At 35.2% G+C, this 15,765-nt stretch overlaps 1 protein-coding gene across 3 annotated transcripts in view; it reads right to left on the minus strand.

The window, feature by feature from the left end:
* LOC131688437 (tetraspanin-18) overlaps positions 1–15,765 on the minus strand; it is a 134,806-nt gene that overhangs the window by 22,335 nt on the left and 96,706 nt on the right. For all 3 annotated transcript variants that reach the window (XM_058972662.1, XM_058972664.1, XM_058972663.1), the window contains exons 4-5: positions 6,300–6,426; positions 6,013–6,111 (exon numbers count right to left, since the gene is read on the minus strand). In XM_058972662.1, coding sequence (XP_058828645.1) covers positions 6,013–6,111; positions 6,300–6,365 — 165 coding nt within the window. In that variant the 5' untranslated portion in view covers positions 6,366–6,426. The remainder of the gene's footprint in view (positions 1–6,012; positions 6,112–6,299; positions 6,427–15,765) is intronic.

Consider the following 15,765-nt stretch of genomic DNA (forward strand, 5'->3'; position numbering starts at 1 on the left):
GATACTTACAAATGTAAACATAGGGCTTTTTTCTTACATGCGAATGAGGGCTTTGAAATGCAACAAATTAACCTAAAAAATTTGATTCTACGATATTGCTTTCTTAAACTACAGCAAAAAATACAACGGGCGAAAGTGTATTTTTGTTTGTTTATTTAAAGTTTCGCCCTCCACGCTCCATGCAAACAAACAGGGCGATACTTTTTTTGCTAGCAGTTTAGAAGCGAAACTGTCATTTTCGTATTTTTTTAGGATTATCAAGCTGATACCAGCTGTAAATAGTAACAATGATCGCTATTGAAAAAAAACCCGGACGAAATCGGTGGTGTAGAACGGTAGTTATTGTAAAAAAAAACGTAAGAACGATACTTCAATGCTGATAGGTGGGACCGAAAAAGTAAACAATCGCCAAAGGGGCGATACTATCATTTTGTAAATTTCAATAGCAAAAACAAATTTTAATTTGATAATTTCAAATACTTTATGAAGTTTTGGGTTTCGATCACTGAATCATGCAATCTAGGATGTCAAAAAACACAATAGTTCTTAAATATGAAATAAAACCAAGTCTGGAAATATTCACTGTTGATTTTTTTTGAATGGTATTACTGTTAGTATCGCCCTTTTCAAGAAAAAGCGTTGATTTCTTAGTTCTCAGTCGCGTTGGAAATTTGAGTAAAATATAAACTTCAAATCGATTCAAAAAAAAATTCGCTTTTAGGAAAATCCAGTTTTCCAACCACAATATAGATATTTTATTAACATAGCATTAACAATAATTCGTTGGTATGTCTATTTTATGGGCCATTTTTTCGCTTTCCCATTGATTTGGTTTGAGATTTCTAGCACTGATGTTGTTCTATGCTGATTTGAGCGATTCTCTGAGTCCTGCCACTATCCCATGTAGTATGTGTTATCAAAAACATCGCGAAGCATCAAGTTCTAAATGTTCTTAAACGATATAATATCCGAAGAGAGTGATAAGAGTTATAAGAAATGTCTCATCACACTGTTAGGTGGATTAAACACGTTTTTACCATAACATTTGCAATCGGATGAAAGCAATAATGTTCACCCCTACAGTAATTTTATTTACCCCTAAATTCACCCCCGGTTGAAAACCACTGGTTTATTCATTTTATGTGTTTTAATAAAATCACTCATTTAACTTATATTATTCACTGTTCTTGTTTTAATAATTTCATCTTCTACATTGTAATAATCTGCCTATTTTTTAAAATTATCAATTTGATTCCCTTTCATTTATTCTATTACTTTTATAACTTTTATGTATTGAATATTTTTTTATTTAAATCATTTAATCCATTTGATTCTGTTTATTTTTTTCCTTCTTTTATTCATGTATCAATTCTATTAATTTTGTTTATTTTTTAATTTATTCATTTTATTGATTTTATTAATTTTCTCCATTTTATATATTTTATTTATTCATTTAATTCATTTTACTAATTTGATGCATCTGATTTATATTAATAATGTTTTTCAGTGCATCAGTTGTTCTATTTTATTAATTTTAGTAATTCTGTTCAGCCATTCATTTTATTCATTTCATCCAATTTGTTAGTTTGAATCAATTTACTATATTCTATTCATTTCATAACTTGTTTTGCCCAATTTAATAAGCTAAACTAATGTTATTTATGTATTTTATTAATTTCATTTATATTAAATATTCCGTTTATTTTTTGAATTTTAATCCTTTTTTCATTTGTTTGCTTCATATTTTTATAAAATTTACTTGTTTCATTGGATTTTCTGATTATTTTCATATTATTCGTGTAGGACTCGAAACTGTGTTCAGCCCACCTCTAGTTGGGTGCCTACTTGGTATGAGTTCTGCTAACTAATGAATGATCCAACAGTGATATGTGTGAAAAATGTCTCATCTGACTGCTAGGAGGATTAAATTGGCTTTTCGCCATGAATATAGAATGTGTAATTTTGTTTCAATTTCGTATGTTTCATTTCTCTCAAGATTTTTCCTTGATGGATTTGACGATATTGCAGACATCATCATTTCGTGCATCAGTGCTAAAGAATCTCTTACAGACAATTGCTTTAAGTAGGTTATTGAAAAATGCCTCGATAGTGGGTCATCGAAGAGACCGAGAGGGCTTATGGGCCTTTTTTACGAACGTGAACGGAAGGATACTCGATCTTGCGTTCGTAAACAACATCGATGTAGTTGAGCTACTTGAACCTCCGAGCGCTTTACTGAAAATCGACCCTCACCACAAACCTTTTGTACTGCGGTTAGATGTACGCACTAATGAAGGAGAAGAGTTTTCCAGTCGATTGACGACCTTAACTTTGATTTTAATCGTTGCAACCTTGACGAAATCTCCGCATTGATTGCTGCTGTCGACTGGAGTGACTTAATGTGCTGCAATGAGCTAGACGAGGCTTTTTCTGCAGCGTTGTCCATGGAATACTCCGCCACAATGTTCCAGTGAAACGCACCAAGAAGAGGATGGGCCACAAGCACCCGTGGTGGAACGCTGAAATTCGCCGCTTACGAAACACTCTACGAAAACAGCAATATGAAACTGCCAGAAATGGCGTTTTTCGCGAGTACATAAATCGAGTGCAAAGTAGTCCCCGTGACCACCCAGCAACGTTTTGGTCCTTCGTTTTGGCAATACACCAACTGACGTTTTTTTAGGGAACAGCTCATCCTCCTCCCCAGCTGAGGCCGTGAATCTATTCGCTAATTTCTTTCGTGGTGTGTTCAACAGTGAATGCATTGCCCCTTCGGAAGAGTATTTAGCAACGCTGCCATCGTACAACATAAATCTACCTCGTCTGGTTCTTAGTGAGGCCGTCGTCTTGAAAGCTCTGGCTGCCGTTGATACGTCAAAATGATCTGGTCCGGATCGCCTATCGCTCCTGTTGATAACAAGCTGCGCCCAAGCGCTAACTCTTCCGGTGTGCTTCATCTTTAATCGTTCGCTAACTGAAAGATTTTTTCCTGCTGCATGGAAAGAAGCAGCCATCGTTCCTATTTATAAAGCTGGAAACATTCACAACGTCGCGAACTATAGAGGTATCTCACTACTAAACTGTCTTGCTAAAGTCCTCGAAAAGTTAGTCTACAATGTTATGTATGCAGCTGCTTCCCACTTAATCTCGGAATATAAGCAAGGATTTGTCATGAAACGATCTACTACATCTAATCTAATGGCTTATACTTCTTTGTCGTTTCCTGTCATCGAGAATCGCCAGCAGGTGGATTCAATTTATACCGAGTTTTCGAGGGCTTTTGACAAAGTACCTCACAACATCGCAATTCGGAAACTACAGCGACTAGGATTTCCAGCTTGGCTGACTAATTGCTGCGTCCCGCAAGGCAGTCATCTATGTCCTCTCATTTTTTTTTATTCATTAATGATCTTTGCTGTCGTGAAAATCTGGATGTTCGCTGATAATTTTAAAGTTTTTCGTACCATAGTTACGGTTCTTGACTCTATAGTGGGATGCTAGTCTTTCTAAAACGCAGCACTGCAGACTTCAACGATTTCTACGCACTAAAGTCTCTTTACTGTGCCCTGATCAGAAGTGTTTTGAAGTACGCGGTGCAAGTGTGGGCGCCATATCGTGCCGTTCAAAGTGAACGATTAGAGCGTACACACAGATGTTTCGTGTGATTCGCTCTCAGGAAACTTCCATGGAACGATCCCGTCAGATTACCGCCATACACGGACAGATGTATATTGCTTGGAGACCTTGGCGCATCTTTCTGCAGAGAATTTTAGTATTCGACTTGCTGTCGGGCAACATCGACAGCCCACATCTTCTGTCCAGTATTAGTTTGTCTGTGCCTCCCCGTACTCTACGTAATCCCACTATGTTATGGATCTCCATTCACCAAACTGTGTATGGTGACAATAACACAATCGACAGATGTTGCCGCAAATTTTGCGAGATTTGTTATGTGTTCGATTTTAACGTGCCAAGAATAGATATAAGTCATTAATTAGATACATTCAAGACAAAAATATGTCTGTACGGTAAATACGGAAGATTTAGAAATAAATAAATAAAAAAATCTATACACACCTACGCCCGTGATCTTGTAAACATGAAAACACCCCGGTGACTAAGCGAACGTTTTAGCACTTATAAATTTACAAACGTGGTTTGAAGAGTGAACCTACAAAAGTCCGTGTTTGCGCCATCATGAATCGGTTACGTCTGGAAGTACCTACTCCCGGCCCTAGCAGACTAGACCAATCAGAAAAAATAACGCTTATATCCACTAGACAACACGGCGATATGACCGGGAATATTAGTGATATGGAAGAACTCACGCTCTTCTAGCATCTAAGCCGTGAATGGACACACGGCTATAAAAGCGAATTTATACATGCAAAGTTACATACACACTAGTACACGCCCACGCGATTGAACACGTTAACGCACAAATGCTCGAGCCCGTCGCGATTATACACGCGATCGTGAAGTCCCTAAGCCCGCATATATCATACAATTAATCACATTGCTGCAATTGGACTTAAGCAGTGCTTTAGTGGGTGAAATTACCCGTCTCGTCTGCAAATGTAGCGAGTGATTCTGACGGGAACCCTAGCTCTAAAGCTCCAGTAGGACAACTTTCGAAAGAAAATAAAATTACGGCAATCAAGTATTAAGAATAATTGATATACTAGCACCCTTAATAGAGAAAGCTGCGCGCCGCCTACGCTAAATTTATTATTGCTAACTCTCTAATAATAATAGCATATTAAAAAGATCATAATTAAAGAAAATGATTTTACATCAGCATACTATTAGGTGAAAAATCAAAAGTGCACCTTCACGGAGAAATGTAAAAGAAGAGTCCACGTTTTGACTTCTATGCTTCATAAGTACGAACCCAAATTTAAACGAGATGGTGGTATTACACAGTAGTTCAGATTTCATTTTGATGGAGATATACAGAGCCAGTTTCAACGCCAACCAAAAACGACATAATAACCTTTCTACATCCAGCTGGTTCTGAATATATAACCCTACGCCTGATCTCGATACCGTTAGACTGTAATGAATTGTGAACTCTTGCCCCATTGGACTCGACCTATTTATGAATGCAACGAACAGCGACCGTCGACGCGATACCGGGTGGTTAGGAGGCTACCCACGAACCCTTTGGAAGACCATTTATTATTTAGGATTGAGGAGTTATATACAGTCAGGTTTCATTTTTCACAGTTCTTAAGTGGTAACGGAGTTTATCGTTTTCCAGAATTTTGACCTTACCAACAATTTTAGTGGATCTTTAGTGTAGTTTTCAATGTTTTGTGGTGCATATTCTCCGCATTAAAAAGGATTTTACTGTACTTCATTAACTAGTATTACTTTTCTTATATTTCATATTCGTTTCTGTGAAGTGCTAAGAAGGAGTATTTTCCCTAATCATAATTGGAGTGCTTTGAGAATATTACCTTCACAACTGAGACTTGATCGTCACTCAACTGTTGTCAATGTTGTTGAGCAAGAACCTTTTCCTACATTTTACATGGGCGGCCGAGTTTCAAATAGCGAAGAATGTGATTATTGCATCTGATATTTTACAAACGATAGCCCTCAGGCGCGAGTACTTAAAGTTTTTGTCGCTTGCGCGTTCCTGGACGAATGCAGTTGGAAGTAAAATAGCATTTTCATGATTAGGTATGCAAATTGGTTGGTGCATGCTGCTTTGTAAAGCTTGGCCACCGGGGAGTTCAGGTCTTTGACCTGAAGGTCAGCGTGCTGCCCGCAAATTGCACACCCACTTTTGCATGTTAAGTCATCGTTGTTGTTAGGTTCGGGATTAAGTGTGCACAACATAATTGAATATTATAAAATCAAGACATATACGGAAGTATGATTTTTATTTAATATTGAAATGTAGTGTAGCGATCCACAACACGTACATCTATTTGTGCAAATTACAAACTTATCATAGCAGCAAGAAAATTCGGAAAATTCGGAAATAATAACACAAATTACGCTTACCTCCAGTTGGTCACTTTCAACCATTTTCAGTAGTGCTACGAACGATGATTTGTCTGCCACAAGCCATATTCCCACACCAAGAACAATCGAGCCGAGAACCTAGAGATGGAAGAAGTAGAAATTAATAAAATCTTCCGATAATATAAAGAGTCGATGGTGTTTGGGGTCACGCATCGAGACACTATCAGTGGCGGTGTATCGTTCCAATAAAGTTGTGGTGCAGTAAGCAGCACTTGGTGTGCAAATGGTATAGTACCTCTCAGTCCTCAGTTAATGTAAATACTTACGAAGAACACAAAGTTGAACACTGACAGTAGCGATTTTGCTATGCATGATTCACAGTCGCATCCCATCGCGGGGGAAAACGGTCGACTGTGTAGTTGTAAATGGTAGCTGCGAACAAGGCACTGTGATCTGCAAATAAGATAAAAAGGGATGGAGAGCTATGATTAGAATTGATGAGTAATCAGAGTGACCTATGACAACGGCTTACTAATTAATTAAGGTTATTCGAGATGCTACAAACTCTAATTGAAAGCAATTGTGAGAGTAGGACGGGCTCTTGACAGATGAAGAATGGTACTTGGAGTTACATGGAGACAATTGACGAGAAATTGCAGATACTTTTTGGAGATTTATAGCTCTTCGTAAATCTTTTTGACTACAAACTTTCAGACTATGCAAGATGCTAATGGCTTGTACTTTTTCAAATTTCATGAGATTCAGTTTTAAAAAATTATGTCACAGCACAATTTTTTCTGAAGGAGGATGGGGGGGGGGGAGGGGGGGTTGCTATATAAATATTTATTTTTATTAATACAAAAAAAAATCTTTATATTTCCCTTCGATCGACGTTTCCGCAGGGTGATTTTGGATAGCGGGGCTGAGCTGTTTGTTTTACTTAAGCAATTAAAGCAAACATTACTGAATCAATCAAAAGTTTTATATACGCATAAAATCCCGTAATGGCATTAGATAGCTATGACGTTTATTCCAGCGCCCTTACGCTCAGTTAAAGAATTGTCCTTTCTTCTACTCCTGATGAATATCACCGAATTCGTGGCTTTTCAATAAAAGATGCAAAACATCATTTTTCAAGCTATGGGTGAGTTCAAGCCTGAGTTGAATTACTATCGAAAATACATCAACATCGATACTACATTTCGGCTAGTATATCGTTTGCTATATTCTTTTATTCATAATCATTTTGTTTTCTTGCTTTGCATGCTTCTTACATTTTATCCATTCTTGTATTCGTGCTAATTTCCAGAGTATTTGATTTTTTTATTTTTGTTTAATATTTTTTTTGCAAAGGAATTCTTTTAGAGGCGTGCGCCGCCGCCGATGATTTACAAACACTTTTTCGAATTATGTCTCGCATTTGACAAGAAATCCTATTATAGTTGTTCTATGCTAAGACATAACAAGACAGCTTGTAATGTGATTTTGAGCCAGGCCTCGGAAGTCCACTCACATCACATCAAGCCTTAGATTTTGACTGTTGCTGAACACCCAAAACAGAAACTTCGTGCATTAAATGGCCTTTAACTATTAAGCTTGATCTGGCAGTTCAGAGGGTGAGGCGTTGGTTTCATAAGTAACCCACCCTGTTTTCGATCTTCAGCCACGAAGAATTTTTAGTAGTCAGTAGGATCCTAGCACTAGTCGTGCAATTGTCCTGTTCATTGTTAAAAAATCGTCTGCAAAGTCTACCGAAACGAAACTTAGACGGAAGACTAGCGTTCGACAGACAAGATGGAAAGTGTTCTGTGCTAAGTTTATAACTGATTCACTCTAGAATATATATCCGCCTTTCAATTTTGATTTCTTTCGTTTCCCTTCGCCATCAATTTGTCAAAAAACAACCAAATTCGTACAGTACAACTTTGTTGTTGTTTTCTATTGTTCTTAAGAACCATATTAGAAAACCGCGCCATTTTAAAAAAATTTCAAACTAAGATCCTTTGCTTAGGAAATACATGAGAAAATTATTGAGTTCTGTGTATCATAGGATCATAGTAGCCCAGGAAACGCCCAGTAAGTTTATATTTAAATACTTCAGTAAGTCTCAATATCAGCGCGAAACTCATACGTATGATGCAATGATTCACACTTCTAGCCTTCTAGCTGCATGCAGACTGACTATACAGCGCCGGATTTCGTAACTCAACGAGGATACAATCGCTTTATGCAAGGAGTGTTGCATTGAATTTGAATTACTTGCTAATTCACACAGCTTATTTTAAATGCAAAACGAATACCATGGGTTCAGCATTAACAGGTGGGTGTCAATAGTCTCATTGAGATACTTTCGAAGAGTTACCCAACTAATTGCAACAGCGAAAGGTATAATTCGACTTTTCAAGCGATGAAGGATGAAGCAGCAAATTGTACGTTATGGTAATGACCCTGCCACTTCTAGTTTTCCGATCTGTATATTACACATCCTTGCTCTCACCTGAGCACTGTGGCTTTAAATTTACTTAATTTTCCCTGCTTAGTAATGTCATGCTAATTGAATGTCGTTAAAAAATAAAAAAAAAGTCTGACTACATCAGTCGAAAGAAAAAAAAATGAAAAAAGGTAAACTGAAAAATTACAACTTTTCGGAATTTCTTTTACATTTTAATATCAATGCGACAAAAAACTGTCGATAAATACATACCATATTCGTCGCTATTGTGCTATCTTATGACAAACGCCATTTAGCACATTTCGAGAAAAACGTGAAAAAAAATATGAAAAACGGGTGTTTTTCATAATTTTTTTTCAAAATCAAATATATTCGGTAAATTTAAGACTAAGGAAACAAAAGCAATGAAATTGCAAAACGTTTACAACAATTTTTTTGTTTATTTTGATAGCGTAAGGCTTGCAAGTTAATATTTTAAAATAATTTAGAAAAATTACAACCGCTTTGCAAAAACCATTTAATCGCTCCAATTTTGGCCATGAGATCGACTGGAGAAATTTTATGAATAACGCACTCAATGTTGACCTTTAGCTCATCAGTTGTTTGCTGTTCGCCGTTGAAGAGAATCGGCTTGACTTAACACCACAAAACAATTCCAAAGACGTCAAATCGCAAGAACTAGGCAGCCACCCGACATTACGGATTTCGTCTACCAAATTAATTGTTGCAATGCTCGTACTACCTGTTAATGCATGTTAATCCTATACTGAAAAAACAGCAACTCGAAAAATACGCTGCTCAAGATTTACATTTTCATTGACTCTTATGACAACCATGTTTGGGTATTTTTCTTAATATTTTTTAAGCAAACCTTGTTGGTGCATTGTCAACTACAGGTGAATCAAAATGCAATCCAAAAGATAACACATTTTTAACAAAAATGCGTATGGGACTCTTATGCTTTAATGCGCAGCGTATGGATTGTTAACAATCTTGTTTAAACCAAAGTCTTGTGGAACAACATTTAGAAGCAACCAGCCATCGATATTTCTCGGCAGGGATGTTGACGTTACCAGCATCCTCTATGAAGACAACTGAGTCCCAGATACCATTCTCGTACGAACCGCGTAACACAGTTTCTCCTCATATTGAATGGGCAGTTTTGTTTGTTTACATACCCATTTAACCAAACAGGGGCCACGTCTGAAACGATAATGCTTTGGCTACAACCTGCGAAAAGTTTACTTGACCGAACGGTCATTTTGATTTATTATTCCAAAATTTGGAAAATTAATTCAGGCATAGCTTTTTGCATGAAAACTGAAGTAATTAAAATAAGTATTAGAATCGCAGTGTCAACTCAGTTGCCAGAAAATCCCACATGAAGAAAAAAGTTGAAAGCACCCTTCACATTCGAATATTCTACACATAGATAAAATGTTCCTATGCATATAGATGGCACTGGTGACTTAATCTTTGGTAGTAATTAACCCTTTCGTTATCAGAAGGACCAAAAGTGATCACGATTCATCTAAATCGGCAGAATTAGCTTCTCCACGAGTTCAAAGAGGGCTGTTCAATGTTCTCGGGTTCAAGAAGTTTAAAATTAAAAAAAGACGAGTTTAGCTCGTATTCGGCATTTTTTAAATTTTGAATTAAAAAAAGCCAACTCGAGTATTTTCAAATTGAATAATTCGAAATCTAAATTTTAAATTTTGAATTCCCGAATCCTACCCAAAAACCAGAAATTAAAATTGGAAACTTCGGAAAAATTTTAATATAAAAAGAAATCTAAGCCTAAGATTTATGAATAATTTATGACCCAAATCCTCGAAAATTTTGACTGTAAAGATCTACGACTTGACTAGAGACTCTTTTCTATAGTTTACCTTGAAATCCTCAACTTCTAGTATCAATCCGACGACAACAAGAGAAATATCGTTTTATGATGTTTTCAAAAATATTTGATATTACTCTCTTATAATAGGAAATAACAGAGCGAGTTACAAGACGAGTGGTATGCACTATCACATGTAACACTCTTGCAAGACGAATTAGAGATGTTCTTAGTATTCAACAAACGACTGAAATGGGGATATAATTTAAAATTTTAACAATATTTATGGTAAGAATATACGTAGTTATATCTACATCTACAACATTGGGTCGGTGTTAGGTCAGACCGGACTAAGAATTTAAAAAAATGAGATAATGATTGCACTGGATAGAGAATATATTTCTAACATAATTCATATTCTTATTATACTCGTAGCATTACCGAGAGCAACTGTGTTTATGAATAACAAAATTCTAGTGAAAGTTTATCTTCTTTTGCTAGATTTATGTTATACTAATTATGGCGTAAACATTATCAGTTGCATTATGTAGAATAAAGATGCAAGGAATCAAAATTTTGCCCTAAACACAAAAATAATGTCACAGCACTAACCATCATTAACCATTCCTCATTTGTCGCCCCTCCCCACCCCCGATCTCTCACCAATCGTGTTCGCAGCAACTGTCACGACTCAGATCTATCCTATTATTTTCAAATCCATTTCTAAGATGTGTCATAAGATCTTCAACTAATCTGAAATATTTGTTAGTATCCAAGTTAATTTAATCTTGCGATGTATTTGTCCAACAAACCTATTTATGTCTTCTGTTTCCCTATAAATACTTTTCCATTTTAGTGTAGAACAGAGCCACTTGCGAAAAAAACTAAATATTACATTCTACTTACTTGAAAAAGAAAATATTTGTGTCCTCGCAAAATTTGTAAAATATTTGTATTATGAGAAAACTATAACTAATTTATGTTCAAACCCTGCTTTCCTCTGAAGATGAGGGGCTATTCCTTCGAAACGTTGCACTAAGAAGAGCCATATGACAAAAAACCGAAAACTACATAAACTTCAATTTAATTCAATTCTATACTGAGTGTTTGTACATACTATAATTACGAAAATCGTTGGGTATTTCAATAATATGGTTGTTTGAAGACAAAAATGTTGAAAAGGGACATCCCACGTGCCTTTTTTTTATGCTCAAATGTGTCATTTGAAAATTAAAAACACCTGTTTTGGTTTGATATTATTAAAAATGCAGATTCATTGTATTGGAATGCACTTTTATGAAAAATAACGGATCAAATTCCAAAAATATCCACAAATTAGATCCGGGAAAAATGGCGCCCAAAGACCCCCGAGCTAACCAACATATGATTCAGCTGTATAGTTTAATCAACAGACCCTATGGTTGAAATATATTTTGGTTGCTTTCATGTAACTTTCAAATGGTTTACAATATCGCCTTGATGTCAAAGAGAAAGTTGCAGGAAAGTTTACGGGCCTTTTGAAAAACCTATTATTGTTGATGGAGAAACGCGACTAACTTATGAAAAGGTCGAAATAAAACAAAATAATTGTGTTGTTAAAACAAAAGTTAAAATATCTCGAGAACTACTACATTTTAGAAAATTTTTGTTAAGAGCATTTCGATTTAAAATGGCGTTCAGAATCATATTCAAAAAGAAAATTGTATTTTTGACTGCAAATAGTAAGAATTATAAAAAAATGTCAAAAGTTGTTGTTAGGAAAACTTTTTTATTGAAAGCTTCTCCAGGATCTAAATACACTAAAAAAGTTGCTTTTACGTCTTTAAAACGATAAACATTAAATTTTTGACATTTTTTGATGGGGTAACGCGAATAACTTTTAAAAAGAGCATAATTACACGAATTAATTGTTTTTGAAGCAGCAAAATTTCAAATATCTCGAAAACTATCGCATTTTGGAATATTTTTGTTAAATGCATTTTGATTTTAAATGGTGCTTAGAATTATATTCTGTAATAGAATTACAATTTTGTATGTCTATTAGTATGAAATTTAAAAACATGTACGAAGTTATTGTTAGGAAAAAATTTTTACCGATTTTTTCTCTATCATGCAATCACATTCAAAATGTTTCTTTTCTCTTTAGGTTTTTGGTAACAAAATATAAAAAATTAAAAAAATGGGTTTTTTCGCAATTTAAATTTTTATCATAAATTTTTGTTTTTTTGAAAAATGACACAAAATTTTTTTTAAGTGTATATTTTTTTCAGACAGAAGTATTCATTCCCTGTAACTCGTTCTCAGATAGTTTTGCTGTATAAAATACAGTAATCGAACAAAAAAAAATTGAAATTCATACACGTTGAAACGTTTACACCCTTTTGAAAAGTTGCTCTTGAGTCAAAATAATCTTATTACCTGTGGAAAATATTTAGTCTTGCATGACGGTAAAACGTGTAAAGTTTCATTGGAATCTAAGATGGTCGTTCACGATTTTAAAGATTTTCGGACGGATCTTCGTGGAATTCCTCAACTGATACTGAGTTGTACTGAAAACCCCAATATTTCATGATCAATGTGCATATTTATTTACGAAAAAATATATAATTTCAAGAATGTTCGTGTCTCAAAAGCAGTCCAGGGACACTTTTAATGGCCACTGGCATTTCGATGAATTTAAATACTTATTCTGATAGTTTGAACCATTCCTTTGTCATGGTATTGTTTTCTGTAGGACTCATAAACTCATATCTCCTGCACGAGAATTCCGAACGAAACAATTCTCAAGTGCCCTGTTGGCTCGAGGAAGACCGCCCGGCAACATAATGCATCCGTCAGAATCTGTAATTCTTACCGTTGATTCCCGATGCCGGAAACAAAAAGTTAGTCTTGCACCAGATAATCATGATAAAATATATAGAAAAAAATATATTTGTTCATCTTATCACTTTCTTCATTTTGTTTATTTTATTCATTTTATTGATTTTATTAACCCTCTGCATACCCTGTTATTTATGAACAACCACGTTTTCCAACAGCTATAACTTTGGGGTTAGACAAGATTTCCTCACAAAAAGTAAAACTAACAATTGTGACAATCACCGTTTATTTGAGCGCTAATAGTTACAATAAATACCCGTAGAACTGAAGTCATTGCAATTGTTCTGATTGGATTTCACTGGAGCAGTGCTGCCAGATATTTTCAGTTATCGGTGAAAAATTACATTTTGATATATCTTCGTTGTCTTCAAATATTATTGAAAACTGATAAATTTTACCAATGTGGACTGCTTTCGGCTATCTTTTCTGCCCGATCGATCTATTGAAAACTTTGCAGGAGATGTGTATTAAGGATCGGCATATAAAAATTGAGCAGCTTCTCATAAGCAACTATCTTGATCAAAACACTTTTAAGAAAAACGGTTTTGGAATCGTATATGTGCTAGAAAAATATTAGGCATGAAACGATTAATTATATCCATATTATTCATATTGTCTCATTAATTCATTTTTTTTTTGGTTTTATTCATATTATTTATTTCATTTCATTTCATCAGTTTGTTAAATTGTTAACTTTTCCGAGTGTATATATTTTATTCAGTTTCTTCATTCTATTAATTCGGTTTAGTCAGTTCTTTTTATTATTGGATGACAGTTGTTTAGCTTGAAACAATTTAATTATTCTCTTCATTTCAAAACTTTTTCAATATTGTCTAATTTTCATTTGAGCTAATTTGATTTATTTTATTAATTTGATTCTATCCATTTTATGTATAACTTTTTTTAATTTTTTTGCTTCATCATCATTTTAAATTTTTATTTGCTTTATTATTTTTTATTTAATCTATTCAGCTTATTCGAAGTTTTATTCGTGCAGGACTCGGAACTATGCCTATCTCACATCTAGTAGCTTGTCAATTTTGAGTGTGTTCGGCAAACTAATGAATATTACAACAGTGATAAGTGTAAGAAATGTCTCATCTCACTGATAGGTGGATTAAACCTGTTTTTAAACAGCTATATCTTTTGGTTTAAGCAAGAATTGTTCCCAAAAACAAGTAAGGCCGATAAATGTGACTATTACCTTTCATTTGAGCATTAACAGTTACAAATTTTAGCTCTAGAACTAAATTATTACAATTAGTCTGAATGGATTCTGATGGAACAGTGCTGCCAGAAACAGTTTACGATAACGACGAAAAATGAAATTTTGATATATCTTCGTGGTGGTGCAGAGCGCTTTATATAGTCGTCCCCTCGCCTCAAAATTGACGACACAACGGAAATCAGTATATCTTCATCTGTGATATTTTCTGATAATAGAAGCACAAAATAAAATACGCAAAATCAGTGCAATTTAGCCACCGCCGGCGACTAACGATCATCCGTTACACTATTGTTTTATTTCGATTATCACCGACTGTGTGTGTGTTGATTATGAGTGGTAATTTTATCGGGTCATATCGCCAGACGCACCACTTCGTTATTTTGTAATATTATTGAAAACTGATAGAACTTTTCAATTTAGACTGTCTTAGACTACATTTCCACGTAATTATACAATTGTAAAAATTCTAGGAAAATTGTATTGAGCATTGGAAGGAAAAACTTGAGCAGCTTCAAGCACTGCGATGGCTCCACCTACCTTTATGAAAAAAGTACTTTCGTGTTCCTTGTTTCCCCTATTTTCAAGGAAAAATAGTTTTGGACCCCTATATGCACAAGACAAAAGTTGGGCACGAAAGGGTTAACGCCAAATTATCACCAGTCCAGTTGCACTAAATTCACACAGTTCACACAGCGCCTAAATTAACAAGTTTTTCCCGTTTAATGTTTCTAACTGAGGCATACGGTTCTGTTCAAAAAGAATTGATGCTAAGAATCTTCAATCTTTAATTATAGCGGCCTCATAGTTCAATGATTTCTATGGGCCTCGAGTGGTTTCAAGACGACGCCTATTCGGGTTATGTTCAGGTTTATCATTTTTAATTTGTTTAAGACCGGACCAAGCTGTATTTTTTTACATTTTTGTGTTAGGGTTTTTCAATTTTTTAATTCTCGGATTCAAAGAAAATGAATTCCTACCAGTGCAAATTCCAAATTCGCCAACTCAGATCGAGCGGAAATCAGATGTTCAAAGGTGGAGCAATCTGGAAAGGTTTCACTGACACGAAAAAAGGGTGCAGCGGGTTAATGAAACACAGAACATCATCGTATTCTGAGAGGAAACACTTACTGTTTTTGTCGCTAAAGACTCTCACTCTCCACAGCACAATGGTGCGATTATACACTAGACTAGATGTGCTAACATCATCTACAGCAATTTGTTCCAGTTCCTCTAATGCGCGTCTCTTCCCAGCTTCACGTACCGCTTGGCTCGCCAAAACTACATTATGCATGCCGACAGACATGAGATCTCGCAAAAGAAGCTTTAATTGATGCCGCCCCGGGCAACTAACAACAGTTCTTTGGTGTGACTTCATCGACTTTAGTGATCTCTATT

Source organism: Topomyia yanbarensis, chromosome 3 (genome assembly GCF_030247195.1).
Source record: "Topomyia yanbarensis strain Yona2022 chromosome 3, ASM3024719v1, whole genome shotgun sequence".
Lineage (NCBI taxonomy): Eukaryota > Metazoa > Arthropoda > Insecta > Diptera > Culicidae > Topomyia > Topomyia yanbarensis.